General features: G+C 50.2%; 1 protein-coding gene across 1 annotated transcript in view; it reads left to right on the top strand.

Annotated features, from left to right (window-relative positions):
- The window catches only part of aplp2 (amyloid beta (A4) precursor-like protein 2), a 94,840-nt gene that overhangs the window by 59,493 nt on the left and 8,028 nt on the right, over nucleotides 1-27,319 (top strand). Inside the window, 9 exon segments of the mRNA XM_056283728.1 lie at nucleotides 9,258-9,370; nucleotides 11,892-12,062; nucleotides 12,065-12,132; nucleotides 12,359-12,573; nucleotides 13,336-13,503; nucleotides 15,435-15,568; nucleotides 20,123-20,197; nucleotides 20,568-20,726; nucleotides 22,366-22,494. Of these exon segments, the coding sequence (XP_056139703.1) occupies nucleotides 9,258-9,370; nucleotides 11,892-12,062; nucleotides 12,065-12,132; nucleotides 12,359-12,573; nucleotides 13,336-13,503; nucleotides 15,435-15,568; nucleotides 20,123-20,197; nucleotides 20,568-20,726; nucleotides 22,366-22,494 (1,232 nt within the window).

Raw genomic sequence — 27,319 nt, 5'->3', positions numbered from 1 at the left:
AGAAATGATTTAGCTCGTCTGGCAGGGAGGCATCATGGACAGTGGGACTGCTATTGGAGCTTTTATAGTCTGTGATAGAATGAATGCCTTGCCACATTCGCCGGGAATCAGAGTTATTGTGTAAGTGGTCCTCTATTCGTAGGGAATATTTATGTTTGGCTGTTCTGATGCCCCTTTTTGAGGTTCAATCTGGCTGCACTGTAGGCCTCGCCGTTACCTGACTTGAACGCTGCATCCTGGGCTTTCAGCAGCTGCCGGACCTCACTGGTCATCCAGGGTTTCCGGTTTGGAAAGGTGCGGACTGATTTTTGTTGTGACATTCTCGGTGCAAAAGTTAATGTAGGATAGCACGGCAGATGTCTGTTCATTAACGTCTGTATGGGAGCCATGGGTAGCTGAATGTGCAAAAATACTCCAGTCTGTGTTGTCAAAACAGTCCTGGAGTTCAGAGACTGCTCCTTCTGGCCAGACAGTGATTGTCTTTACTGCTGGTTTGATCCGTTTTATGAGGGGTTTGTAGGCTGGGACCAGGCACAAACAGAGGTGGTCAGACTGCCCCAGGTAGGGGCAGGGAGTCGCATTATATGAGTCCTTTATGTTTGTATAGGGATGGTCCAGGGATCCCCCAGTGGGGTGGGAGACATGTTGATGGAATTTGGGCAATACAGCCCTGAGGTTAGCCTGGTTAAAATTACCACTTATGATAAAGGCATTGTCCGGGTGTTTGGTCTGTTGTCTGCCGATGGCACATTGTAGCTGCTTAAGTGCTACCATAGCATTAGCGTGTGGGGGAATGTATACGGCGGCGATGGTAATGGCCGTTAGCTCCCTAGGCAGGTAAAAAGACCTGTGCTGAATTATAAGCAGCTCCAGATCAGCAGAGCAATGCCTTTGGAAGTTATGCGCCTTTTTGTGACAGCCCACTCCAATTGCCACGCCACCTTTTAGCCAGTTTACATGAACAAAAACACACACACGCACACACACTTGACCTCCATACCAAAGTTCAGCCTCCTAAGGCAAAAACTATGGCTGCAAAAAAGTGGGAAATTTTTGTGCACCAACCGACAGAGCAAGCTATATAGCTGCTGGTTGCAGCTAATATAAGAATATTAAATTTGATGTCCTGGCTTTTTCTACATTAATGAATTATTTTATTCATCTGGACCAGAAATGGGCAACTGGCAGGCAGTATTCAGCCCCCGTCCTCGCTCAGTACAGCCCGCGGGTCAGTTTCCAAATATCAGTAAATTGTTGGTTTCACAGGCATTGGAAGCAGGCGGGCCATTTGACTACATTTGAACCGGATCCCAGTTATAATTATACTGTCCACTGATAGAAACGAAACACAAGAGGCCTGTAGCCAAGCAGCTGCTTGTCGTCTTGGTGTCGGCGGGCCTCATCCGCAACGACACGCAGCAGTGAGAGATGTGAGCGGCAAAAAAAAGAAAACGGCAAAAAAAGAAAAATTGACCTAGAGAACGGTGTCTTCCAGGCAAGATGGGAAACAGAATATATTTTTATGGAATTCAAAGGCAAACCTATGTGTTTAGTGTGCCTGGAAATAAAATCAGCCATGAAGGATTTCAACCTGAGTCGCCACTACAATACCACGCACAAAGACAAATATGGCATGTACACGGAAGGTGCCAGAGCCGCTATCATCGCTGACCTTGGAGGAAAAATACACCGACAGCAGAGCCTGTTGACCAAAGCCACGTCTACACAGGAGTCCTCTCTCAAGGCGTCTTACGCTGTTCCCCTTGAGCTTGCTGAAGCACAGAAGCCCTTGTCAGGTGGCGAAACGATGACGCAGTAGAGATGGCTAAAGCTTTTGGAGATGATAACATGGCTGTGGGTGAGTTTCACTGGCTTCATCAGTGTATGAATGTGTGGGTGAATGTGAGGCATGCATTGTAAAAAAGCAATTTGAGTGGTCGGTAGACTAGAAAAGCGCTATATCAAATGCAGTCCATTTACCATTTTACCTTTTTGAGCTAAATGCATGTTTATTTGAAACGTGTCATGGAATGGGAGGGCGGAGTAGAAGTGCACTACAAACATGAATATTAGTTGTCGCACTCAGTGTGAATGTTACCTTTTGTACCATTATTGAATGATGATTTTTGAGACCCCATGGCACTGAAATAATGGTATGTCACTCGGGAATATGGACGTTTTGTTTCTGTGTTAAGCTCATTTATTCGTTCATCTGCAGCCGCTTCTCTGGGGTCGGGTCGCGGTGGCAGCAAGCTAATTAGGACACCCCAGACGTCCCTCTCCCCAGCAACACCCTCCAGCTCCTCCTGGGGGATCCCAAGGCGCTCCCAGGCCAGATTGGACATGTAGTCCCTCCAGCGAGTTCTGGGTCTACCCCGGGGTCTCATTAAATAGAAATGTTGGTATAATAAACTTTGATTACTGGTATATATTTTATTCTTTTCATTAAATTAGTAGCTATAGTTGGTTAATTGAGTGATGGGGTTACAGTGTCGGGGCGGCACAGTGTCGCAGTGGTTAGCACGGTCACCTCACAGCAAGAAGGTCCTCGGTTCAAAGCTCGGGGTAGTCCGACCTGGGGATCATCCCGGGTCGTCCTCTGTGTGGAGTTTGCATGTTCTCCCTGTGTCTGCGTGGGTTTCCTCCAGATGCTCCAGTTTCCTCCCACAGTCCAAAGACATGTAGGTCAGGTGAATTGGCTGGACTAAATTGTCCCTAGGTGTGTGTGCCCTGTGATGGACTAGCGTGTACAGGGTATCTCACCACCTGCCGCCCAATGACTGCTGGGATAGGCTCCAGCATCCCCTGCGACCCTGAGAGCAGGATAAGCGGCTTGGATAATAGATGGGTGGATGGTTACAGTATCCCACTGGTGGAAGTGCGCGGTGACAATCTGGCCCTCTGGTAGCGAGGATAAAATTTTTGTGGCCCTCTCTGTCATCAAAATTGCCCATCCCCGATTTACATAATACTAACCGGCATTTTTACCATGGTTGGAGACACTCTCCATATCCACCTTATTCCCAGCTCCTGTGATACCTTGCATGAATTATGGGTGCGACTTCCGCTTTGTTACACCACTGAACAGGAACCGGCGTTTGTGAGCGATAGCAAAATAACAAATCGATGCGTGGGAACAAAGCCCGTCAACCCTGAAACGCGACAATGTTGTCATACCTCTGCCTTCTATGGTTGATGGATGGGAGGATGACATGAAGAAGAAGCCTCGGATAACATGCAGTGACATAATTAGCTATTTTTATCCAGTGTGTTGCGACGGACGGTGAGGCGATTAAAAAAATCTTGAAAGCGCCGAAGCGTGTCAATTTCTCCACAGCAACAAGGCTGGATGCGTTTTTATTAAAGGAGGTGGGAAACAAACTTGTTCACTTGATACTGAATCTGCAGACGCAAATTAGCTGCCAGCTAACTCTGGTGCAGTTGTACAATTGTGCGTTGTCCCTGTCGAATAAACGAAAACGAAACGAATCAAGTCCACATCACCGGGACTGGGTTCTGGTTTGCACGTCAGGAGTAATAGAAATGGCCGGGGTGCTCCTGTGCAGTAAGACCAGGGCGGTCTTGCAGCCATGCAGCTGCGGTACCGTGGAAGGTAAGCAGCCTCCGTGGTTCTTTTGACACTGTCGCCATTCGTCGGTGCTATTTGTACTCACAGCTGCAGCCGCTGAGTGTAATTTATAACTGACATATTTTTAATGTAGGTGGAGAATGCAGTCAGGCAGGGTAAGATGGGGGTATCATTTTTATTTATTTTATTTAACCTTTATTTAACCAGGGGGATCCCGTTGAGATTACAAACCTCTTTTATCAAGGGAGACCTGGCCAAGATAGGCAGCGGCAATCATGCACGGATGGTCAGAGGAAGTGGAATGGAGACACAAGGAAGAATGTAGAGAAGAAGAAGGTGAACCACATCAGTGTCCGGCATCATAAACCTGACCACCTTTAGACTCCTCAACATCAATATCAGATCATGTAAGCTTCTGTGTCGAGGCCACCAGCTTAGCCTGGTTATTAGCACAGCCGCAAACGGCACAATGTGTACCTGAGCTCCGTAAGGCCATTTCAGGCAACGCTAATGACACAGGAAGAAATGCGTTCCCCCAAAAAGCAATATATGGAGCGCTATAGTATGTTAGACGCGTTTGAACGCACTGCCGTGGGTGGCCAGCCACTTTAAAGCAGAATAAGTTGTTGCAGCTTACAGCTACATCCGCTGCTTCACTGGAAGTTACACCCATAATCATAGCACCCCCAGGAATAAAGTGGATACAGCTGCTGAATTTTTTTACCGGGTAGGACAAACATTGGTGCAGCGGCAAACATGTTCCTATTCAAACAGGAAAAAGGGTTAAAACGTGATGACGATGTGGCGATGCGTCTGTTGGACTGCTGCTCTACCAGTGCCACAATTCATCTTGCATTATAACAGTGTTAGCCATATAGTTTCATTAAGTTTGTAATATATATATATTAAATTGCCTGTGTTAGTTTTGAGGATGCCATTTTTACAAAGGTGGGGACACACAAGCGACAATGGCTGCTATACGTTGTTTGTAGTTCTTGCCGCCAGGTGGAGGGACAGGTCGGGAAAATCACGGATTTCATCTTTAAAGTAAGCGATGGAATCCTCAACAGTGGCTTTGCAGGAGTCACACCTGGGCGGTCGAGTTGAAGGAGGAGCTCACCAACCTCTAGGCCACCCTACTAGCCTGTTCAAGAGGCCTCGGTTGAAATATAGCTCGAACCTATTCCATTGCCTGCCAGCACAAGGATCGCCTGTTCGAATCCCTGTGTTACCTCCCCGCAGATACGATTGGTCGTGTCTGCGGGTGGGAAGCCAGCCGTGGGTATGTGTCCTGGTCGCTGCACTAGCGCCTCCTCTGGTCAGTCAGGGTGCCTGTTCAGGGAGGAGGGGGAACTGAGGGAAATAGCGTGATCCTCCCATGCGCTACGTCCCCCTGGAGAAACTCCTCTCTGTCAGGTGAAAAGAAGTGGCTGGCGACTCCACATGTATCGGAGGAGGCGTGGTGGTAGTCTGCAGCCCTCCCCAGATCAGCAGAGGGGGTGGAGCAGCGACCGGGATGGCTCGGAAGAGCGGGGCAATTGGCTGGATACAATTGGGGAGAAAAAGGGAAAATTTCAAAAAATAATATATATATATATATATATATATATATAAAGGGGAGGAGTTTAAAATTAGAAGTTTTTTCAGAGTTTGTCTCATAATTGTTGATTTAAAGGGTCAAAGCATCTGCGCCGTAGCGATCTATGCTAACAAATGCTATCTCCCATGGCTTCAAAAAGTCTCCATTAACAGTAGAACAATAGGGCTGGGAACTTAGTAACAGCTCAGGCAGTGCTACCAACTGTGAGTTCCCCCGCCCAGTGGGCGGAGCTAACAGTGCTAGACAGTCGCTTATTGGTTGAGCCCCGATATTTAAAAGGACGCGCCACAGATCCGCCGCCATCTTTAAACAACCTGTTACGTATATCAACCGATGTTAGGGCGTAGTGTGGCGTACTTGTTGACATCAGTAGCACGACAGCCACTTTTTGAACCGTCTACTTACATTTTTGTCCTCCCTACCTTCGTGGTTCTTTTTTTTTTTTCTAAATTTATTTCTGATTTTTCCCTTTTTTCTCCAATTTAGCGGCCAATCGCTCCCTATTTTAATTCAAACACCCGCCCTCGTACTGCATGCGTTCGCCAACCGCGTCTCTCCGGCCGGCAGTCTCGAAGGAGACGCCTCGCCACTTTCGTGACAAGGCGACTCCGGGCCGAACCACCGCTTTTTCCGACACACACAGAGACGCATTCACGTGACGAACACAAGCCGACTCCGCCCCCCTCCCCAAGACAGCGTTGCCAATTATTGCTGCTTCATCGAGTCCGGCCATAGTCGGATCTGACGAGACCGGGGCGCGAACCCCCCGTCCCCAGTGGGCAACCGAATCGACACAAAGTCGATGCTTAGACCGCTAGCACCACCGCGGACTCCACCTCCGTGGTTCCAAAGTGAAAAGTGAAAACTGGAAAATTAAACATGAAAGTGCTGCGGTCGCAACAGGGATTCCTGATCCGGACTCCGTTACGGCATGGGGTGCTGTAGAAAAGATTCCTATGTAACCTCAGAAAAGGCCTGGGCATGGAGAATGTTGGTGGCTAAGGAATGGCTGTTTGGTATCCAAACATAGACACACACACACACTGACACACACACACACACTGACACACACTGACACACACACACACACACACTGACACACAGTGCTGCAGTGGTTCTGACTGGCGCAGCTGCCCTCCAAACACCACCATCCATCACCCATTGCAGTGTGACTGTGCACGCCACGGGCACGCAACCAAAGCAGACCTGTGTGTGTGTGTGTGTGAGAGAGAGAGAGAGAGAGAGAGAGAGAGAGAGAGAGAGAGAGAGAGAGAGAGAGAGAGAGAGAGAGAGATTGACAGAGAGAGATTGACAGAGAGAGAGGGAGGAGAAGAAAGGGAGTGTGAGTAAGCAAGTGAAGTGTATAGTCTTGGGATTGAGGCAGAGAGTGAAAGGCCCCAGATGATCATCGGGTATGCAGGCCGTGAAGCAGAGGTCACCCGGGGTCAGAGTCAGACTCTGATGCCTTTCCCCGTCCTCTCTCTCTCTCTCTCTCTCTCTCTCTCTCTCTCTCTCTCTCTCTCTCTCTCTCTCTCTCTCTCGTTTTGTCCCTCTGACCTCCTTCTCTCCGTCTTTCTCTGCCCCCTGTCTCCTCTTCTTTCTCTTTTCTCTCTCTTTCGCCCTCTGTACTTCTTGCTGCACCCTCCCCCTTTCTCTTTTTTCCCCTTTGTGTCCCTCTCTCCTCCCTCTCTCCTCTCTGTTTCTCTGTCCCGTTCTCCTGTCTGCCTCTCCCTCGCTCTCTCTCTCTCTCGTGAGGGGAGGCATCTCTAAGCTGAGATACCTCTAGTCACGTGAAAAAGGGGACTGGAAAGGCAGTAAAGAGCTGGCATTACCAACAGGAGCCATCAGTGAGGCCGCCACAGAGGCTCACCGGAGGGGTGATGGAGGCCCTGCTGCAGGCGGTCAGCCTGGTTGAGGTTGTCGTAGGGAGGAGGTGCGCCAGAGTTCCCCTCCATTAATGTCATAGCTGACACAGGGCAGTGGCAGAAAGAGGATGGGAGGCTTCCAACCTTTGACACTCCAGGACCGGAGAGGCTGGGGGGGGGGGGAGGTTCTGAACGAGGTGGCCGGGAAGGCCAGACAGCTTAGGGAGCTACAGGAGGTGAGGGAACACAAGTGGCATCAACATATGCCAGGGCAGCAGGGCATGGCGGGGTTCGGGTGGAGGGGTTTTACAAAGCCCCTCTCCCAAAAAAGAGCAGGGGATTTGCCATGTGGGGTGGCTCACGGGGCTTTGGGCACTCGTATTTTTCTCCATGTGGGGCGTGGGGGGGGGTGGGGGTTGGCCTTTCCCATCATGTTTTTGCTGAATGTAATGGTGTGACACCATTGACCCGCTGTGCTGTTGATGGCATGTGGAAAGCTGGGGGTGGGCTCCATAGCAAGAGGGCAAAGTGTACACTTGTGAACTTTTAGTTTGGCCGAGCTAAGGCTGCGTGTTCTCCCCGTGTCTGCGTGGGTTTCCTCCGGGTGCTCCAGTTTCCTCCCACAGTCCACCCACATGTAGGTCAGGTGAGTCGGCCGTACTAAATGGTCCCTAGGTGTGAATGTGTGTGTCCAGGGTGTCTCCCCGCCTGCTGCCCAGCGACTGCTGGGATGGGCTCCAGCATCCCGCGACCCCGATTGGGATAAGCGGCTTGGATAATGGATGGATGGAGGTTGCCACAGGGCTTACGAGGAGGACCAGGGTGAGAGGAAGAAGGTGAGGGGGGGGGGAGGGTGTGTGGATCCAGTGGCCCTGTTAGAGCAGAGTGAGTATTACAGCTGGGGGAATCATACCATGAGCTTTGACCATGTCTGGTGTGTAGGGGGGGGGGCGTATTGGGGGAGGGGGCTTGAACGGTGGCGGGGGTCTGATGGCGGTGGTGGGTGGGTGTGTGTGTGTATGGGGGGGGGGGTGATACTGTACCACCTAGGGCGGAGACGAGAAGCAGCTGGGTCCTCTACTATTTTCAGCTCTCTCTCCTCTTCCTGCCCTACCCTCTCATTTGTAAAACACTGCCTTCTCTCCGGGCCTCCTCGGCCGGCCGGCGTGGAGCTGCTCTGCCTTCAGGACGAGGTCGAGGCGCGCCGCGAAATGACCAGTTGGGAAGCCCCGCACGTTCCCCCGGGATACCTCCGGGCCTCCGTTGTGTGTTTCCTGTCCTCCCGTCTCAAGCGCTGGTCTTCGTCTCCAACTCGGGCTTTGTCCTGGACCTTCCTTTCTTTCCTTCCCCTCATTTGCTCTCTCTCTCTCTCTCTCTCTCTCTCTTTATAATTGCTTTTCTGTCTCTCTCGCTCTCCCCCTCTCATCTGCTCCCCTCTCTCTTTCCTCCCTTTCCTCCCCCTCTCTCGGCCTGGCTCTGCATCTGTCTCCGCCGGGCAGCGTTTCTACCTGATTGCCTCGACGCTCCGCCAGCTTATCGGCCGTCCCTGTCCGGTTTAATCTTCCCCGTGACCCCTGCACCATGTGTCGAACATGTGCCCGGCATCCAGCCTAGAATACTTAAGGGAAATTCACACGACATATTCTTTGCTTTCGATTCTCCATTTTTTTTTTTTTTCCTTACTTTCTGGCAGTGTTTTTCCATTATTAAATAGGAGAATAGTCTAAGGAGTGACTTGGTCGAGCAAAGGACGCTGGTTTGTTTCCCGGGGTTGGCGTGCAGACTTTAGAGGATGCACGACACGAACCTGTTTTAAGTTTTTCTTTTTTTTTCTCCCTCCTGCCTCCTTTTATCGCACTGTTTTGGATGAATAAGGGGGGGGGGGGGGGCGCGCTCCCTTGTAGCTCCAGATGCACAAGCAGATGTTAATAGTGCCAAACAGCCTTTCTGTTATACCCCCGTCATGACACCCGAAAGACCGGCAACTGTGAATCGCTGAATTATGCCCCATTTCACGTGTCTCATCCGTGATTCCTTTTTTAAACCTGAGGGCGGTGGTGGGGGTGGGGGTGGGGGGGGGCTGATGGTTTATGGTTTTGCCTCAGGCGATGGCTAACGACTCGGTAGGTTGGGGGTTGCATTAGGGATGGATTAGTGGTGTGGCTAACCAGCCGTTTGTGGCCTTGTTTCTTGTTGTCAACAGTGGGCGAGTTTGTCAGCGACGTGCTCCTGGTGCCAGAAGGCTGCAAGTTCTTCCACAAGGAGCGCATGGACATGTGTGTCAGCCACCAGCAGTGGCACGGCGTGGCCAAGGAGGTAAGACTAGAATTAGCACACGGGAAACAGAGGAAGGCTGTGTCCGTTTGTAAGGCTATCTCATGAGATGGCGGCGGGCTACCGGTGAAGGACTCATAAACACAAGGGATTGTTTGTCCTTCGGAAAAAAGGGAGCGCTTTAGTGCCAGCCGCGCTTTTTGGCTTCCGAGGAATTCCAACTTTCGGTCCCTTCCTTCTCTCCAACTTCGCTCGCTCTCTCTCTCTCTCTCTCTCCACCTGTCTCTGAGTCTCAGGGGCTCCTCTGATCACAGAGCTGACTGAGAGCCTTCCCATTTCAGCCCTCTAATCAGATTAGTGTTGTGGCCGTAATGCAGCTAATCCCACCAACCCCCGCTCCGAGGGGCGGCTCTCCAGCCCGGCTCTCGAGAGCCGCTCTCAGACCGCGGCAGGAAGAGCAGCCCTGTCACCAACGTTTTCACCTTTTCAGGAGGCTTCACACTCCCTCACTTACCACCACCACCACCACCCCCTGGGCTCGATGCCGTCGCTGATGACCGAACCTGAGTGGCGGTGTTTGTGGCATCCAGAAGCACAAAAGGTCACGGTCGATAAAAGTTTTCTTACAGCCAAGCAATAACAAATCTCACCACTGGGGAACTCCGGGCTGAGGAAATTGAAATGAGAAAAAGCACTTTCTGCAGCCGGCTGCCTCACACTAAGGATGAACAGTATATTGTTTCGGAGTCGACATCGCAGTACACACATGCATTATAGTCACATCGCGAAGGATGCAGTACAAGCCAAATTGGGCCATCAGTCATGTTTGGCTTAAACCCTTGTTGCGGGATAGAAAACCAGATCTTGCAAGATCCACTCTTTTACGAATACTCTCGAGGAAAAATGTTTAGTGTGTCTGACAAATAATAAAATTTAGTTTGATTTCATTACGTCTTGAGCTACTGCCTCGTTTCCCCCTCTTGGGATTACCTTTGTCATTACTGGAGTGATAAATTCTTGCAAACGGAGCTTTGAAAGTTAAAACCTGGGCGTCCGGGTGGCGTGGCGGTCTAGTCCGTTGCCTACCAACACGGGGATCGCCGGTTCGAATCCCTGTGTTACCTCCGGCTTGGTCGGGCGTCCCTACAGACACAATCGGCCGTGTCTGCGGGTGGGAAGCCGGAATGTGGGTATATGTGTTCTGGTCACTGCACTAGCGCCTCCTCTGGTCATTTGAGGCGCCTATTCAGGGGGGAGGAGGAACTGGGGGGATAGTGTGATCCTCCCACGCGCCACATCCCTGGCGAAACTCCTCACTGTCAGGTGAAAATAAGCGGCTGGCGACTCCACATGTATGGGAGGAGGCATGTGGTAGTCTAACAGCCTCCCCGGATCAGCAGAGGGGGTGGCGCAGCAACCGGGACGGCTCGGAAGAGTGGGTAATTGGCCGGATGCACCTGGGGAGAAAAAGGAGCCATTTTAAAATGGGCCTCCTCTATAAAAATTGGGGAGAAAAGGCGGAAAAATCAACCGAAAAAAAAGAAAGAAAGTTAAAAACTGCGTATATCTGATGAATGATGTCACTCCTGTTATTATTCAATATAGCAATATGTAGTAAAAAAACACAGAATTGATCATTTTGCGGTATTGATTAGCGAGCATAATTAATACTTTGATTACTCCAGTGGTGCTGCTCGACAAACAAACAGCAGAAGGCGCCACTGAGCAACTGTAGATGGGTAACAGTACACATGCAGAACAAGGCTTCGCTGAAAAGCAGCCTGAATGAATAAATACGGTTCAATACGGTCCCCGTCAAAGCCCAAGTCTGATCACTCACTGGAAGGCCAGGCGTAGTAGAATCTACTCTGCCAAATCCGATCCGGCGAAATTGATCAAATATCCTGAAAATCTTATCAAAGTCACGGAAAATTGTAAAGTTAGGTCATGAAATTGTATTTTACTATATTTCTAGCTGCTGAGATTGCACATCCGTGTTTGAAGTTTGGGCGGTATGTTTAGTGGCCAGCTAAAAGTCACTCAGTCCATAAAGAGGCTGGTTGAGACGTCCACTGGTAGGTAATATTTGTGAATACTGGCATTCGGTGAGCAATGGACTGACATGTATATCCAAGTAAAAAGTCGTGGAAAATGTCATTTAACGGCCCTGGAAAACGGGTTTTCCTAAAAGAAACCAGAAGAAGTAGGAACCCCGAGTTGCCACGTGCTGGGAATTTGTCCTTGACGGGATATTCAGTATGAAGACACAAGGATGTAAACAAATCATTTTAAAGTCAACAAAGCCAAGGACATGGAGCTGTCTTTGTGAAAACGTCCTTGTCCCTAAGCTTCGGTTAATTCGCTACCACGTAAGGAATTAGGAAGTGGTAGACGACTTCCCAGTTCTCCGGGTAATATGCGACCTTCCGAGAGCAACGGCTGTCGCGTATATACGAGCGAAAGTCGTGGAAAATGTCCTCCGATGTGCTTTCCTGTACTGGTCCAGTGCTGCTCCGCGTCGTCACCCGTGGGACCTTCGCCGGGTCTCTTGTCTCCATTTCAGGCCTGTGCCAAGAGCTCCATGGTGCTGTACAGCTACGGCATGCTGCTGCCGTGCGGCATCGACAAGTTCCGCGGCACCGAGTACGTCTGCTGCCCCGCCTCCCGCACCGGGGACGCCGCGCCGCCGCCGCCCAGCCTGCCCTGGCCCTCTCAGGAGGAGGACGAGGGATGTTGGACGAGGAGGAGGAGGATGAGGAGATAGACGAGATGGACCTGGACGACGAGGAGACCGCGGAGGACAGGTGAGCACACGCGAGGATGAGTGTGAACGGGTGTGAGCGAGGACGCCACGAGCTTGTGCAGGGGGAGATATTAGCGGCCATCTGGATGGATTAAATGGTCATGACATTGACCTATGGCAGCCACTCTGCTGGGTTTGATAAATTGCTCCCCCTACATGGCTTCCGCCCCTTCACTCAATCACCTCCACCTTTTCCCCCCCCCCCTCCTCTTTCTCCTCTCAATCAGCGAGACAGTGGCAGATGACCAGCCCACCCAGAAGGAGGAAACCGCAGAGGAGGATGTAGGTGAGGACGAGGAGGATGAGGATGAGGAAGAGTACCACTACGTGTATGAGGATGAAGAGGCGGACAGGGATGATGAGGAGGAGGAGGAGAAGCGAGAGAACAGCAGCAGGATGTCGGACAGCCGAGATGAGGACAAGACCCTGCAGGAGGTGAAAGGTTTGTGACGTTCTGTTTGAGAACGACAAAATGTCTCATTTCCTTCTCTTGTTGTATCTCCTCCTCTGTCTCTAATCCCTCTCTCTCCCTCTCCCTCTCCTGCTCTCTTGCTGTCTTTCTGTCTCACCCCCCCCCCCCCCCCCCCCATCGTATTTTTCTCCCACTCTGTATCTCTTCCATCCTCTTACTGGCACTCTCTCTCTCTCTTTTCTGTCCCCTTTCCTCTATCTCTCCTCTCTTTCTCCCTCTCAGCTCTCTTTCTTTCTCATGCTCCTGTCTGGGCATGCTGCCTACCACCTAAATATAATCAGAGCTTTTTAAAATAAAGGCTATCATGACTTAATTTGTCCTATCAGCCAGACTGTAATTAGATAAGTGTCTGCATCAGCAAGTGCCCTCCTCCTCCTCCTCCTCCTCTTCTTCTGCGAGGAGACGTTGTGAGATACCGTTGTGCTTTATCACAGGACTATCACTTTTATGTAATGTGCAGCTAGGGTACTGTTAAATCCTTCACGAGTCATAACTGTACATCTTGTCCATAAAAAGGAATTATCACCCCAGAATTTTAAGTTTATTTATTCATCGCCATCTTAATCCAGATGTGATGGGTTACCGGTGAGGAATGTTTGATGCCAGACCAGCTGAGATTTCCTGTCATGATACTTTTGAGTGTTTTTCCGAGCGAGGCTGGTGTTGTTGAGTACTGCCCCCGGTGGCTGGATGACCTAACAAAGCTGTTCCTCCTCCCTCCCCCCCCGGCAGCGGTGTGCACCCTGGAGGCCGAGACCGGCTCCTGCCGCGCCTCCATGCCCCGCTGGCACTTCGACATGAGCCAGAAGAAGTGTGTGCGCTTCATATACGGGGGCTGCGGCGGCAATCGCAACAATTTCGACTCTGAGGAGTACTGCATGGCCGTGTGCAAGCGCCTGAGTAAGTCTCACGCGGTAGAGGGCCGGCCCCGAACAGCACCCTCCCTCTCCCCCCTCCCCCCCCCCTCTCTCTTGTCTCGCCTCGCTCTCGCTCTCGCTCGCTCTGTTTCTGCTGAAGGCTCTCTGCAGCATACACATCAGGACGTGATAGATTCTGCACAGGCTCTCGCTCTCTGGTGGCCGGCCGGCCAGCCGGCCTGGCCCGAATGCTTTATCTGTACAGCGCCCGCTCAGACAGACCGACCCAGCTGCTGCTGCTGTCCTCTCCACCACAACCGCTACAATAACACGGCATCCTCCTCACACTCTCAACCCCGTAACGTCAGAGCACTCACTGACCCGTTTCAGTTCATGATTCAGAACCAAATCAGAACTGTCGAGCCTTTTTTTCTGCTATGTTAACATTAATCTGACCTTAAGTTTAAGATTTTCGTTAAAAAAACATAAAAAATCCCCTGTCAAAACACGCCGTAAGGGCGTCTGGGTGGCGTGGCGGTCCAAGCCGTTGCCTACCAACACAGGAATCGTCGGTTCAAATCCCCGTGTTACCTCCGGCTTGGTCAGGCGTCCCTACAGACACAATTGGCCGTGTCTGCACGGGTGGGGAGCCGGATGTGGGTATTTGTCCTGGTCGCTGCACTAGTGCCTCCTCCTCTGGTCGGTCGGGGAACTGGGGGGAATAGCGTGATCCACGTGCTACGTCCCCCTGGTGAAACTCCCCACTGTCAGGTGAAAAGAAGCGGCTGGCGACTCCACGCGTATCGGAGGAGGCATGTGGTGGTCTGCAGCCCTCCCCGGATCGGCAGAGTGGGCGGAGCAGCGACCGGGACGGCTCGGAAGAGTGGGGTAATTGGCCGGGTACAACTGGGGAGAAAAAAGGGGGGAAATTTTTCTCTAAAAATGCCATAAAAGGGGTAATTGTGTATCATGTTACTCATTTTATTGTTATTAAAGACCGGGGTGTTCAGGTATATGCAAATTAACTTTAAAATCGGCTCTCTGGACTCCCCCCCCCCCCCCCTCTCTCTTTTTAACTTTACCTCCTGCTGCACTATTCCCTTTTGACTTTTGTCCATGCTCCTGTCTGTCTGTCAGCAAACTGTCTGTCTGCTCACAGAGCACTGCCTCTACAGACCACCATTTATCACCTCGCCCGCCGATCACAGCCAGGACCACCTGGACCCCCCACCCATTTGGAATATACAATAAACACACACACACACACACACACACACACATGCAGGAACAGAGTGTGCTCATCTGTCCACCCGTGCAGAAGAGCTCCTGCTTTTTGACTGTGGACCGAAGACACGAGGTCTCCCGTTCGCCGAAGCATCGTTTGTGAATTGCGGTGCGATGCACAGTGAGTCCAGCATGACCGTACAACGAGGAAGCCAAAATAGAACACCCCACCCCCACCTCCCCCTCCCCGGCCTTGCCCTGGAGTGACCCAGCCGTCAAAGGCGGAGAGATATTTCCATTAATGTCAGAGACGTGGCCTGTCAGCAGAAAACCGACGGGAGGATGAAAAGAACGCGACTGGAAAGACTGTCAGATTCTCTCAGAGTTAACAGGGGGGGGGGGGGGTGAAGGAGGAGATGTGGAGGGAGGGGGATAACAAGCGCCTCTGAGAGGAGCGCTATCCGTCTGAATTTCTCCTCGACTCGATTCAGCGCTCCACTACGCCTTCGGCCGTCACCGCCGGCCCCGCATGCCAGTCTGTCTGTCTGTCTGTCTGTCTGTCTGTCTGTCTGTCTGTCTGTCTGTCTGTCTTCAACCGTTTCTCTGCCTACCTGTGTCAGCCCCGGGTTGTTTTGTCCTTCGGTCTGTCGCCCCCTATCTTTCCGTTTTGTCCGTTTCCACACATGTGCGCCTGCCTGGTCATAGGTGTGTAACGTCCCCAGCTCACCCGCTGTATCTCTCCCATCTCAGCTGAGCCCACCACCCCGCCGCCCACCGATGACGTGGACATCTACTTCGAGACCCCAGCCGATGACAAGGAGCACAGTCGCTTCCAGAGGGCCAAGGAGCAGCTGGAGAACAGGCACCGCAACCGCATGGAGAAGGTGGGTGGGTGATCTCGACCCCGACCTTGAAGCGGGAGGCGAGCGCACCTCTCGCTCGAGGCCACCTCGGTCACAGTTAAGATGTGCCGTTCATATGGTTTGTATTTGCAGTATAGCGGAGCGACACCCAAATGCAGAATAAGTTACCATGAATGAGTCGGTGTGGACTCTTAAGGAGCATGGCTGCAGACAAACACACACACACACACACACACACACACATGAAAGACAGTAGGTCTCTGCTGTGTCGTATTCATATTCAGCTATATTGCACTGAAAACAAAACAATATTGCCCGGAAAAACACAGAGAGAAAACAAACAGATCAAGGGACTACTGATAATATTGCCTTGTGTTCTGAATTAAATGTACGTACCATCTATACAACTGAGGACAGGCTGACTAAAACCTGAATATTAACAGTGGGCGGGTGTTGGATGTCTACTGTAAACTAATAATGTAGATGTTGGTGTGGTTGTTTTGTGTATGAGAGAATCGAGGCGAGTTGAGAGCTGAAAGAGAAAATGGTAAATGTACTGTATGTGTGTGTGTGTTTGTATGTGTGTGTGTGTGTGTGTTCGTGTTCTAGTGAGGACCTTTTTGAGTTTTCCACCATCAGATTGGCAACATTTTTGCAAAGTGGGGGCATTTTAGCCGGTCCTCACTGTTTTAAGGGTCTATTTTAGAGTTAGGACTTGGGTTTAGGCGGCACGGTGGTGCAGTGGTTAGCGCGGTCGCCTCACAGCAAGAAGGTCCTGGGTTCGAGCCCCGGGGTAGTCCAACCTTGGGGTTCGTCCCAGGTCGTCCTCTGTGTGGCGTTTGCATGTTCTCCCCATGTCGGCGTGAAATGGTCCCTAGGTGTGAGTATGTGTGTGTGTGTGTGTGTGTGTGTGTGGGCGGGCCCTGTGATGGCCTGGCGGCTTGTAAAGGGTGTTTCCCCACCTGCCGCCCAGTGACTGCTGGGATAGGCTTCAGCATCCCCGCGACCCCGGTTGGGATAAGCGGCTTGGATAATGGATGGATGGCCTCGGGTTTAGGGTTAAGGTTCGCACTAGGATTAGGCTAAGGTAAGGGTCAAGGTTAGTCTTCTGCCCTCAGCTATATGCCTCTACATAGCCTAGACAGCGAGCTACACAAGTGGCTCCAGTAAGTTCTCAAGAGGCCGTGTTGGGTTCTTCAGAGCTTTTACTGAGAAACCCCATTTTGTAAAACTGTAACAGACAGAGAAAATATAAAGATGTTTTAACAGATTATTCCGTGTAGACGCACATACACCACACATCAAATCATTACGTTCTTCTCTAACCAATATAAGTCATTTTCTTAACAACAGGTGAGTCAAGGATGTAACGCTAAAATAATTCTGCTACGCACGCGGCTAACGTCTAATGACGTTCTAGGTCAGTGGTTCTCAACCTTTTTGGGGTCCTGGACCCCCTGCGTATTTTTGGTCTACCCTGAGGACCCCTCCACCTGATCTTGGGGGAGGGGGGTTGCAATTTGATAGAAACAGTAGAAACTGTATTTTAAATTGCATTATAGCATTTATTCACTCTTTGGGGCAAAAATAAGAGCTTTCAGTTGTAACTTAGATATAGTTAACAAAACAGAATTCTTATGCAGTAACTTTCAGATATATGTAACAAAACAGAATATGTATTCAGTAACTTTCAGATATATGTAACAAAACAGAATATGTATTCAGTGACTTTCAGATATATGTAACAACAGAATTTTTATGCAGTAACTTTTAACAAAACGGGAGCGAGATCTCTTATTAAAATACAATAAATTACACTTGTGAAACAGATGTAATTAGAGAAAAAAGTCCTGTTACCCTTTATAGTTTAGGTAGATAAAGGTCTCAGTCACATTTGAGTAAAATAATCCTATTTCTATAAATGTCACAGGATCTTTTTTTTAAAGATATTTTATTTTCACGGACCCCTTGCAATTACACCACGGACCACTAGGGGTCCGCGGACCCCCGGTTGAGAAACACTGTTAGGTTACGCTAAGTTAGCAGTGAGTTAGCTCATGCTATCCGAACATGTACATGCGGTATAAAAGGATGAAACTCGATTCATTTATCTACATAAAGCTGGAATGTATAATAAAGCTTCATTATCCAGCAGTGAACTTACAGATTATCCCGTGTCAAGGGCAGCTGACGAAGGAGAAGACAGACGCACTTGTCGCCCACCCGTCCACTCCGAATGCTCGAATCAAAATGGCGACCAAAACGCAACTTACTTGTAATGTACGTTTTTCTACCACCAGGTGGGAGTATTGAGCACAGAGCTGGGAATAACCTCAGCTTCCTGACGCCGGTAGAGCGTTAAAGCAGTCGTTTGCTAAATCTATTTTAATTATATCAATAAACGAACTAACGAATGCGAACATATAACATGAGGGACAGAATAGTAGACATGTAGTTCTGCAGCCTGTTGCACCAGCTGAACGTATCCTCTGTTGTACGTTTGGGTGTGAAGTCCACACTAACTGCTACATTGAAACTAGTTAGATTGACACTAAAGCTGTACCTTTGTTTCGTTGCACCACGGAGACTTAAGTTACATTTTAACCAGTAGACCGTAAATAGGATACTAGCCAAAACATTGTCGCAGGCAGTGACGTCATCGCCTGCCACATTGAACCCAAATCAGCGGTTTCTATAGTAACAACGTCAGCATAGCTCCGGAAATAGATCACATGACACTATAAACTATTCCAACGCTGTAAATGTCAAGCATAGAGGGGCGTTATAGGGCACAAACATGAGCACATGTAGCCTTATGAGCATTGTAAGGATTCATTTTTATTTCACCAGAGCTAATACAGGCCTAAGCAACAGGGATAGCAAGCAGATATTTTCTTTCTTTTTTTGCGGGGGGGGGGGTGTTTCTCCCCCATCATATCCGGCCATTTGCCCCACTCTTCCGAGCCGTCCCGGTCGCTGCTCCACCCCCTCTGCCGATCCCGAGAGGGCTGCATACTACCACATGCCTTAGCGGTTCATTTCAACAAGGTAACATTAGCTAAAAGCTGTGCAGTTCCCTCTCATTACCAGGTGGGAACTGTTAGCGTGCTTGTGGCACTGATAGGTAAAGAAAATGTGGGATTTGTTAAATTCATAATCAGTGTGTCCCGACCACAATCCCCGTGGTTTCCTTTGTCACTATCCAGCATCCTGAACATGTGGACCATCTCTGCTTAGCAAGTTGCATCGCTGCACACGACCATGGTGCTTAACAAGGAGAGTCGGGCATCCTGGTAGCGTAGCAATATATTCTGTTGCCTACCAACACGGGGATCTCCGTTCGAATCCCCGTGTTGCCTCCAGCTTGGCTGGGCGTCCCTACAGAACCAATTGGCCGTGTCTGCGGGTGGGAAGCCAGATGTGGGTATGTGTCCTGGTCGCTGCACTAGCGCCTCCTCTGGTCGGTCGTGGCGCCTGTTTGGGGGGGGGGGGGGAATAGCGTGATCCTCCGATGCGCTACATCTCCCTGGTGAAACTCCTCTCTGTCAGGTTAAAAGAAGCGGCTGGAAACTCCACATGTGTTGGAGGAGGCATGTGGTAGTCTGCAGCCCTCCCCAGATCGGCAGAGGGGGCGGAATAACAACCAGGGCGGCTCAGACGAGTGGGGTAAGCGGCCGGATACAATTGGGAGGAAAAAGGAGGGGAAAGAATTCCCCAAAAAATAAAAAAGGAGAGTCAAACCTGTGTAATTGCGGACAGAAATGAAAACGGTGATAATAAACCCCGCTATTTGGTAGAATTTCTGCTGCACTTTGTTTTGTTGTTCCAGCTGCACAGGAAATCCCACATAATCATGCAGGCGCCGACACAATGCCAAAGCCCCCGATCTTACGCTCCTGCTAAGTGTGGATTTGTGCTGAATCCCCCACTAAATTTTGAAATGCCCCTGTGGCAAAGTGTCTCAGCGCAACACAAACCTGAAGTGATGGACTTATCAGTTTCCTGTTGTAAATCAGCAGTCGGTAAATCACCCGTCTTCTGCATCTCTGCTTGGCGAAAGCGGAATCGAGAGTGCATGTCAAAGTCATCAAACATGTCAACGGGGTGCAGTCCATCACGGAGAATGCGCGGCCGGGGTAAATCAAGGAGAAATTGTTCCTCCGGGTCATCAATTAATAGTCTCTGTAGTCGTTCCGCCATGTCAACGGTTGATATAGGAATGACTTTACACCGAGTAGGGGGTAGATGTACATTTTGTCTTAGCTCTGTGTTGGAACTAACTTATATGGTGCGACTTGTTTAGATTCAAACTTACACATAGCTGGTGCGAAAGGCTGCCGGTGGTTAGGGTCCAGGGAGTGAATGTAGTCATTGCGGGGTCCTCAATGATGTACATACAGGAGTGTGTGTGTGCAAAAAGCATAAAATATGTTTTGATGGTTGCCTAAGGGTAGACAGAAATTGTTACCGGGGTTGAACCTGTGATCTGCCATACACCGCACCACCGTCTCTCATCTCCTCTCATCGCCTTCCTTCTCTCTCTCTCTCGCACTCCCTCTTTCTCCCCACTTCTAGGTGAGGAAGGAGTGGGAGGAGGCTGAGCGCCAGGCTAAGAACCTGCCCAAGGCTGAGAGGCAGACTCTTATCCAGGTAAGACACTGATCCTCGCACCCCTGGGACTTCCCTCCCATCATCCTCTTTGTTTGGGTGAGATACGACAGGCTTAGAGGGGCCCCAGCTCCCTCACTCCCTCTCCCATTAAAAGATCCCCATCCCCAGCCTGCTCTATCTTTATCACTGCAAGGCTAAATTAGGCCAGCAGCCTGAATGGGGAGCCCTCTAAATGAGTCTCGGGCTCCCCTGACAAGCACGGGTGAAAGCAGGCCCCCCCCCCTCTCTTTAAGTAGTAGAAAAAGGACTCTGGTGTACTATTTTGTGCTTAGCAACACCGGGCTCAACCGTATTCATTTATGTATGTGTGTGTGTGTGTTTGTCTGTACGTGTCGTCGCCCCTGTTTAGCACTTTGAGGCCATGGTGGAGTCCCTGGAGGAGGAGGCAGCCAGTGAGAAACAGCAGCTTGTGGAGACTCACCTGGCCCGGGTGGAGGCCATGCTCAATGACCGGCGCCGCCTGGCCCTGGAGAATTACCTGGCCGCCCTGCAGGCCGACCCCCCCAAGGTACACACCTCATCTGCCTCCCACGGCCGACACTGCACTCTCACGTTCTCTCCATCCGTCCACTACTGGTTTCTACACTGATATCTGTGCAAGCCCTTGTACTTTAACCCACACACTCGCCCGCAAGCGCACAAACAGACACACACACGTCTACTCTTGCACACTCACATGCTCAAGCACTTAGGTACATACACACTCACACACAGTCCTGACAGGCAACACTCAGACACTTACTAGCCTGTGGCTAATCTCACATTCAGTCAAAAGACCTTCTGCCGGCCTATAATTCATCGTGAGGAGAATGGATTACCGCTGCCTGAAAAACACACATCCTGAAATCCTCCATGAGCGCAAAGTCGATCACATTTGAACCCTCAAATATAATGCCTGTCTTGCTTTTATTCTTTCTTTTTTTTCATATTCCTCTTATCTAATAGTGTTTTGATGCTTCCTTCAGCACATAACTGGGCATTCCATAGCCAGGTGTTGGTTATGTCTCGAAATATGGACTTGTTTCTCAAAAACTGTAAAGAGATCGTTCGTACTTGTTGGTCATTTCAAAAGGGAGGTGACGCTGCGTGATTGGCGAAAAAAATGTCATAATTGCGAGAAATAAAGTCGCAACTGCAAGAAATAAAGTCGGAATTGCGAGAAATAAAGTCAGAAATGGGAGAAATAGTCGGAATTGGGAGAAATAAAGTCAGAATTGGGAGAAATAAAGTCAGAAATGGGAGAAATAGTCGGAAATGGGAGAAATAGTCGGAATTGGGAGAAATAAAGTCAGAATTGGGAGAAATAAAGTCAGAATTCCAAGAAATAAAGTCAGAATTCCAAGAAATAAAGTTGCAATTAAGCAAACTTTATTTTTTTAATGTGGCGGAAACGGGCTTCCATACAAAAGTACAGTTTCTTCACTTGCAGTAATTTGTAACATGTATATGTATATATATATATATATATATATATATATATACATACACACACACACACACACACACACACACACACTTCCATTTGGGAAATGGCAGCTTCTGTATTTGGGTGCTGATTAAAGAAGTGATTGAGGCGCTCGAGTTCGTGTTTATTTAAAGTGGTTTACTCTGTCTCACGTTACTTGCAAGTGGTTTAAACATGAAATAAATGTTTTGGTGGTCTTTCATGTTGATAAGATTAACAGTGTGTGGTATCAGCTGCGGTGCAAATGACCTTTGGTGGCCGTTTTGCATTGAGGGTAACACAGTGCATGTCCGAGTCATGTGAGAGAACGATGACCGACACATGATGAATGAGGTTACATCAGAGGAGGCTCAAGTTTTTGAATGATTCATCTTTAATCTGCATCGGGGGCAGGGCGGCGGGAGGGGTTGATAGCAAGAATGGCAAATTTGGTTTTTGATAGTTATATTATTATTGAAATTGAAGTAGTTATTTGTGACTTTATTATAACTTTGTGTACGTTTTTCATCGCACGAAATGTCCTGAAATGCATCCTCTCACCAAATGCAGTAGATGATCGCTGACACACACACACACAGGCGGTGTGTGCATTGTGTGTGGATCGTGTGACCTGTTGTTCTTTGACAAGGCTTTGCCAACACGGCTATCTCTGCCATTATTATCGCCCCCCTCCCCCATATAGCCTCACCGCATCCTGCAGGCCTTGAGGAGGTATGTCCGCGCTGAGAACAAGGACCGCCAGCACACCATCCGCCATTACCAGCACGTCCTGGCCGTGGACCCCGAGAAGGCTGCTCAGATGAAGTCCCAGGTCAGTGTTGTTAAACACACACCAGTCGTCTGTGGGTTTTTTTAGGGAAGCCTTTTACTGCTACCATCCTGTGTTATTTTACACACGTAGGACCATTGCAAAGTTAAAGTGTCTGTCAGAGTGTGGTAGCACTCGGTACATTATGAATCCCCGTTAGGTTGTCCAGGTGGTGTGGCGGGCTATTCCGTGGCCTGCCAACACGGGGATCGCTGGTTCGAATCCCTGTGTTACCCCCGGCTCGGTCGGGCGTCCCTACAGACACAATCGGCCGTGTCTGCGGGTGGGAAGCCGGATGTGGGTATGTGTCCTGGTCGCTGCACTAGCGCCTCCTCTGGCCGGTCGGGACGCCTGCCTGTTCGGGGGTTGGGAGTGGGGGGTGGGGAGGTGGGACTGGGAAGAATAGCGGGATCCTCCCATGCGTTACGTCCCCCCGGTGAAACTCCTCACTGTCAGGTGAAAATAAGCAGCCCAGCGACTCCGCATGTAATAAAAAAATAATCCCTGTTGGACGGTTTTAGTTCTCAGGACGTTGTTGATGGGATATAGTCAATTCCATGTCCTTTTTCATCCAACTCAAAATGTTGTCCCCCACCCCCCCACCCCCCCGCCTCCGCCCCCGGCTGTGTCAAAGAACATTGCCATGATTAGTAGGTAAGAAATTAAAACGGATTAAAACAGAACATTGTCTCAAACATAATGGCCATCTAAGTTAATAGGAGAATCCGCTGCCTAAAATGTCTCACAAAATGAGGTCTGAAATATCTGAGGGAGCGTTATCTCAAAACTAGTTTTAGTTTGGTGTTACACCTTACATCACATCACCGAACGGTTCAATGTGATCAACCTCAGCCGGATTCTCAAACGTGGTATCTTCGCACCCGAGCAGGTATTGTGTTATATATCGATATTGTGTAAAATTCCCTACAATTTCAGCTCGGACGAGTAGGGTAACTGATACAATTGGGGGAGAAAATCAAAAAAAAACTCCCTACATTTATTGTGACGATAATATTTTCCATATCTTCCAGATCGCCTGGTACGACTCCCGAGTCATCTGCAGGGTATACACGACTCGCGGTGAAAGCATCAAATCAGATGGGTACTTTTAGGCAGGCAGTACTTCACCTGCTGTCCCCGTCTCCTGTCGGTGTACTTGTGGCAGGAACGCAACACTCGTGTCCGTACAGACAACAGGCCAACTAGTGGATCTCCCCCTCACATACCCTCCCTCCATTATGCAATCCTGTGCAATCCCTCGACCGTGTCAGATGATTGGATCTGTTACCCTGCTGGGAAAAGTCTCCCGCTTTTCCTTCCAAGCCACGTTTTTACACCCACCCCCCCCGCCGCCGCCATCGCATGGCCGCAGCAAGTTGGCAAATATTTGCACGCGCGAACGTTTTTGCGACCGAGGTTCCCCCTTCAGACGTTAAGTATCCCGGCACCTTGATCTCAGCCGCCCCACGCAGCGGCTTTTTTTCATTCCCGTTCAGACGGGGGTGGTGGGTGGTGGGGGGTGGGGGGGGGCAATAATGATGTCTCTGCCTGCTCCGCGCTGCCCGGTTCGAGTAGAGGTAGGAGGTAGAAAGGGAGTTTGTTTCTCTTGAGCCGAGGCCCCGAGAGGAGCGAGTGGGTTTATCTGACAGGAGTGGGGGGAGGGGGGTGTTTAGGGGGGGGGGGGTATTTCATTCACTTAAGAGTCAGACGAAGATTAACGCCGCAGCAGTTTTGTGTAACGCCGGGCTGCGGGAGCCGCAGCGCCGGGGGATTTGGCTGGACACTCCTCTGCCAGCTCTCGCCCCAGCGCGTGTCGGCGCCCTCCGGCACCGTTTACCATCACCCACCGCCGTTTATGGCTAACACGGCAGATGGATGAAGCAAACGGTGTAAAGAGGAGGAAGGAGAGGAGGGGTCGTGTCTGGGTGCGTTTAGGCCCCGTGAGCCAGTTAGCGTCCGTGGTCCGTAGCAGGAAGCTAATCAGTATTGTGCCGCTATTGTGTTGTTCGTCCGGTCGAGTTCCTGTGTGCGTTTGTGTGTGCGTGCAGAAATTCCCCGTCAAACTAGGATCTGCGTTTTCCGTGTTTACGATTGAAGTCCTCATTTGTGCGTCACGTATGTGACTCCAGAAGTACACAATAGGCGGATTGTTGTGCAAACGCCGGGCTTGCCATTGAGGTTTCGGTGGTTTATGTAACCGTATTATTTTAGTGCCCGGGATCAAACCTACCCTCTTTTATAAAGCCCCCAGAATCCTCTCCTGCTTAGCCGCGGCAGGGTTGTGGGTTGGGAAATCTCTCTCTCCCAACACTGGTACATGCAATTTTCATAATGAGATTGTTTATCAAACATGGACTGGAAGGTGCCACGGGGGGGGGAGGGGGGGGGAGGAGAGCAGTCATTACTTGTCTGGGAGAAGGCGCATTACTGCCATCTGTTTTTGGATTTAGTTCACTGCACCCATGGTGGTGGTGGTGGTGGTGGTGGTGGTGGTGGTGGGGGGGGGGGGGACCATCATCTGGGTGTAAAATTCACACCTGCTGGATGTTTGGCTGTGGCTGGTAGGATTTCATACACTACCATGCACACTTTGACAGGTGTGGAGATTTGCTACCTGTTCTCACCACCAGGCTTGGTCCTTAAATTGATGCATCTGACATTTGAAATCTTTTTTTTTTAATCCCCCCCCCTTTCTTTTTTTTTTCCTTCTACCCGGCCAATTACCCCACTCTTCCGAGCCGTCCTGGTCGCTGCTGCCCCGCCCCCCTCTGCCGATCCGGGGAGGGCTGCAGACTACCACATGCCTCCTCCGATACGTGTGGAGTCGCCAGCCCCTCTTCTTTTCACCTGACAGTGAGGAGTTTCTCCCGGGGGGGCGTAGCGCGTGGGAGGATCACGCTACTCCCCCCCCCCCCCGAACAGGCGCCCTGACTGACCAGAGGAGGCGCTAGCGCAGCGACCAGGACACACACACACCTCCGGCTCCCCACCCGCAAGACACGGCCAAGTGTGTCTGTAGGGATGCCCGCTGAAGCCGGAGGTAACGCGGGGATTCGAACCAGCGATCCCTGTGTTGTGTTGTTTTATCCAGCAGGGGGATTCAAAAAGAAAAAGGAAGTGTGTTCTCCTTTCTTCCCTTTCATACAATACAGATCAATAAGAGCGGCGGGTCTCTCTAGTCTAGGAAATCAACCTTGTATTGATATCCTGCCTTGGCAGGATGTAGTCGCCTCAAGGCTGGTGAATTAGTGTTGCTCTCAAAGCAGGAAAAAAAAAAGAATAAATGCGCAAACACACACACACACACACACACACACACACACACACACACACACGGTGTTTTGGTGACTGTTGTGTCTGGGTTTGTGAACATTAACCAATCCTTCCTGCACGTAGGCTTGTCAGGCAGCAGCCAGCTCTGCCTGGGTTCATTCTCGTTGGTCTGCGCTCGTACCTGGCCAGGTCTGCAAACACATAAAGAAAATCTCGTGTTGCGCAACAAATGACGTCGGTTTAACTCCTCGGATGTGCCGATCAAATGGCCTCCTCTTAACACCGGAGGGGGACCGTTTCATTGGTTCCAGTTCTTCTTCGAACGCGTCCGTTTCAGGTATCCTCGTCATTATAACAGTTTTTAACGTCTTATAACCCCGCGTTACTGGCCGAGACACTGTTCAGGTCCTGCGGTTACTACTGAAGGAGCTGGGGGGAAGTGTTATCCCATCTTTTGGAAGAACATGGGTAAAACACATCCACTCCCGGATCCGGGATCCGGGATCCACTCCCACTTATTTAGGAAGGTTTTATTCTCTCTACTTAAAACGGACTGTTTGCAGTGCCCTCTGCTACTGCTTTATTGTGTGTGTCTGTGTGTGTGTGTGTGTGTGTCTGTGTGTTTGTGTGTGTAATGTTTTGTGTGCACAGGTATGACTGAATGAAGAAGAACCCGCCCTGGTTGTGGTGATTCAAAACCTCCGAAAAACGGTTGTTCTCGCCACCGCCGCCCCCCCCTCTTCATTCGCCCCCTAGCCCGCTCGACCAACGCTGCTGCTGTGTCGCTGCCCGATCCGAGTCAACCCGGTCTTCGTCTTCATAGTATAGCGAAGCTGGGTAAACCGTTTACGCTCGCGCTTCCACTCGCACCCGGTGGTCGACTCGGATCGGGCGGCGACGTGATCGAAAGTTATTAAATGAATTTCGATAATGCAAAACATGTGGCGGTTATAGTAAAGGGACACGTTCTTGTCGCCGCCTGATCTGAGTCGAGCGAAGATGTGAGTCGCGCGTGCGCGATCATAAAGCTTTATTATACGGTGAAGATGAAGACGGGGTTAGGTTCAGACCAAAATGGACACAGAGCAAACGTTATCTTTATGGAGAGTGCCAGTTTATTTCAGACTCGGTCGCATTCAAGCGAGGGTCTGCCTAGGAGGCTGCACATCCACAGACTGACAGGCAAAAAGTTTCGATTAGGTAGATGTTTTATTTTAGATATTTTAGTTATTTTGTTTTTTTGAATGTCTTTTTCAGAGTCCTAGGGCACGGTTGGCTTGTCATCGGATGACAAAGGTCGCGGTCGCGTCATTCCGCCAAACGTACAGTGACAGACAGAGGGCGCTGTCTCAAGATTTTGGGTTTTACCCTTTTTCCTTCCACTTGATGTGACATAATAATTGTTCAAGATGGTCACAAACGTTTCCTCCCGCAGTCAGAAGACATGCAGGTCAGGTGGATCGGCCACACTAAACTGTCCCTAGGTGTGAATGTGTGTGTTTATGTGTGTGTGTCGGCCCTGTGATGGACTGGCGGCCTGTCCAGGGTGTCTCCC

The sequence above is a fragment of the Lampris incognitus genome, chromosome 7, assembly GCF_029633865.1.
Source record: "Lampris incognitus isolate fLamInc1 chromosome 7, fLamInc1.hap2, whole genome shotgun sequence".
NCBI lineage: Eukaryota > Metazoa > Chordata > Actinopteri > Lampriformes > Lampridae > Lampris > Lampris incognitus.
The sequence above is the reverse complement of the archived record's forward strand: the minus strand, read 5'-3'. Positions and strand labels throughout refer to the sequence as shown.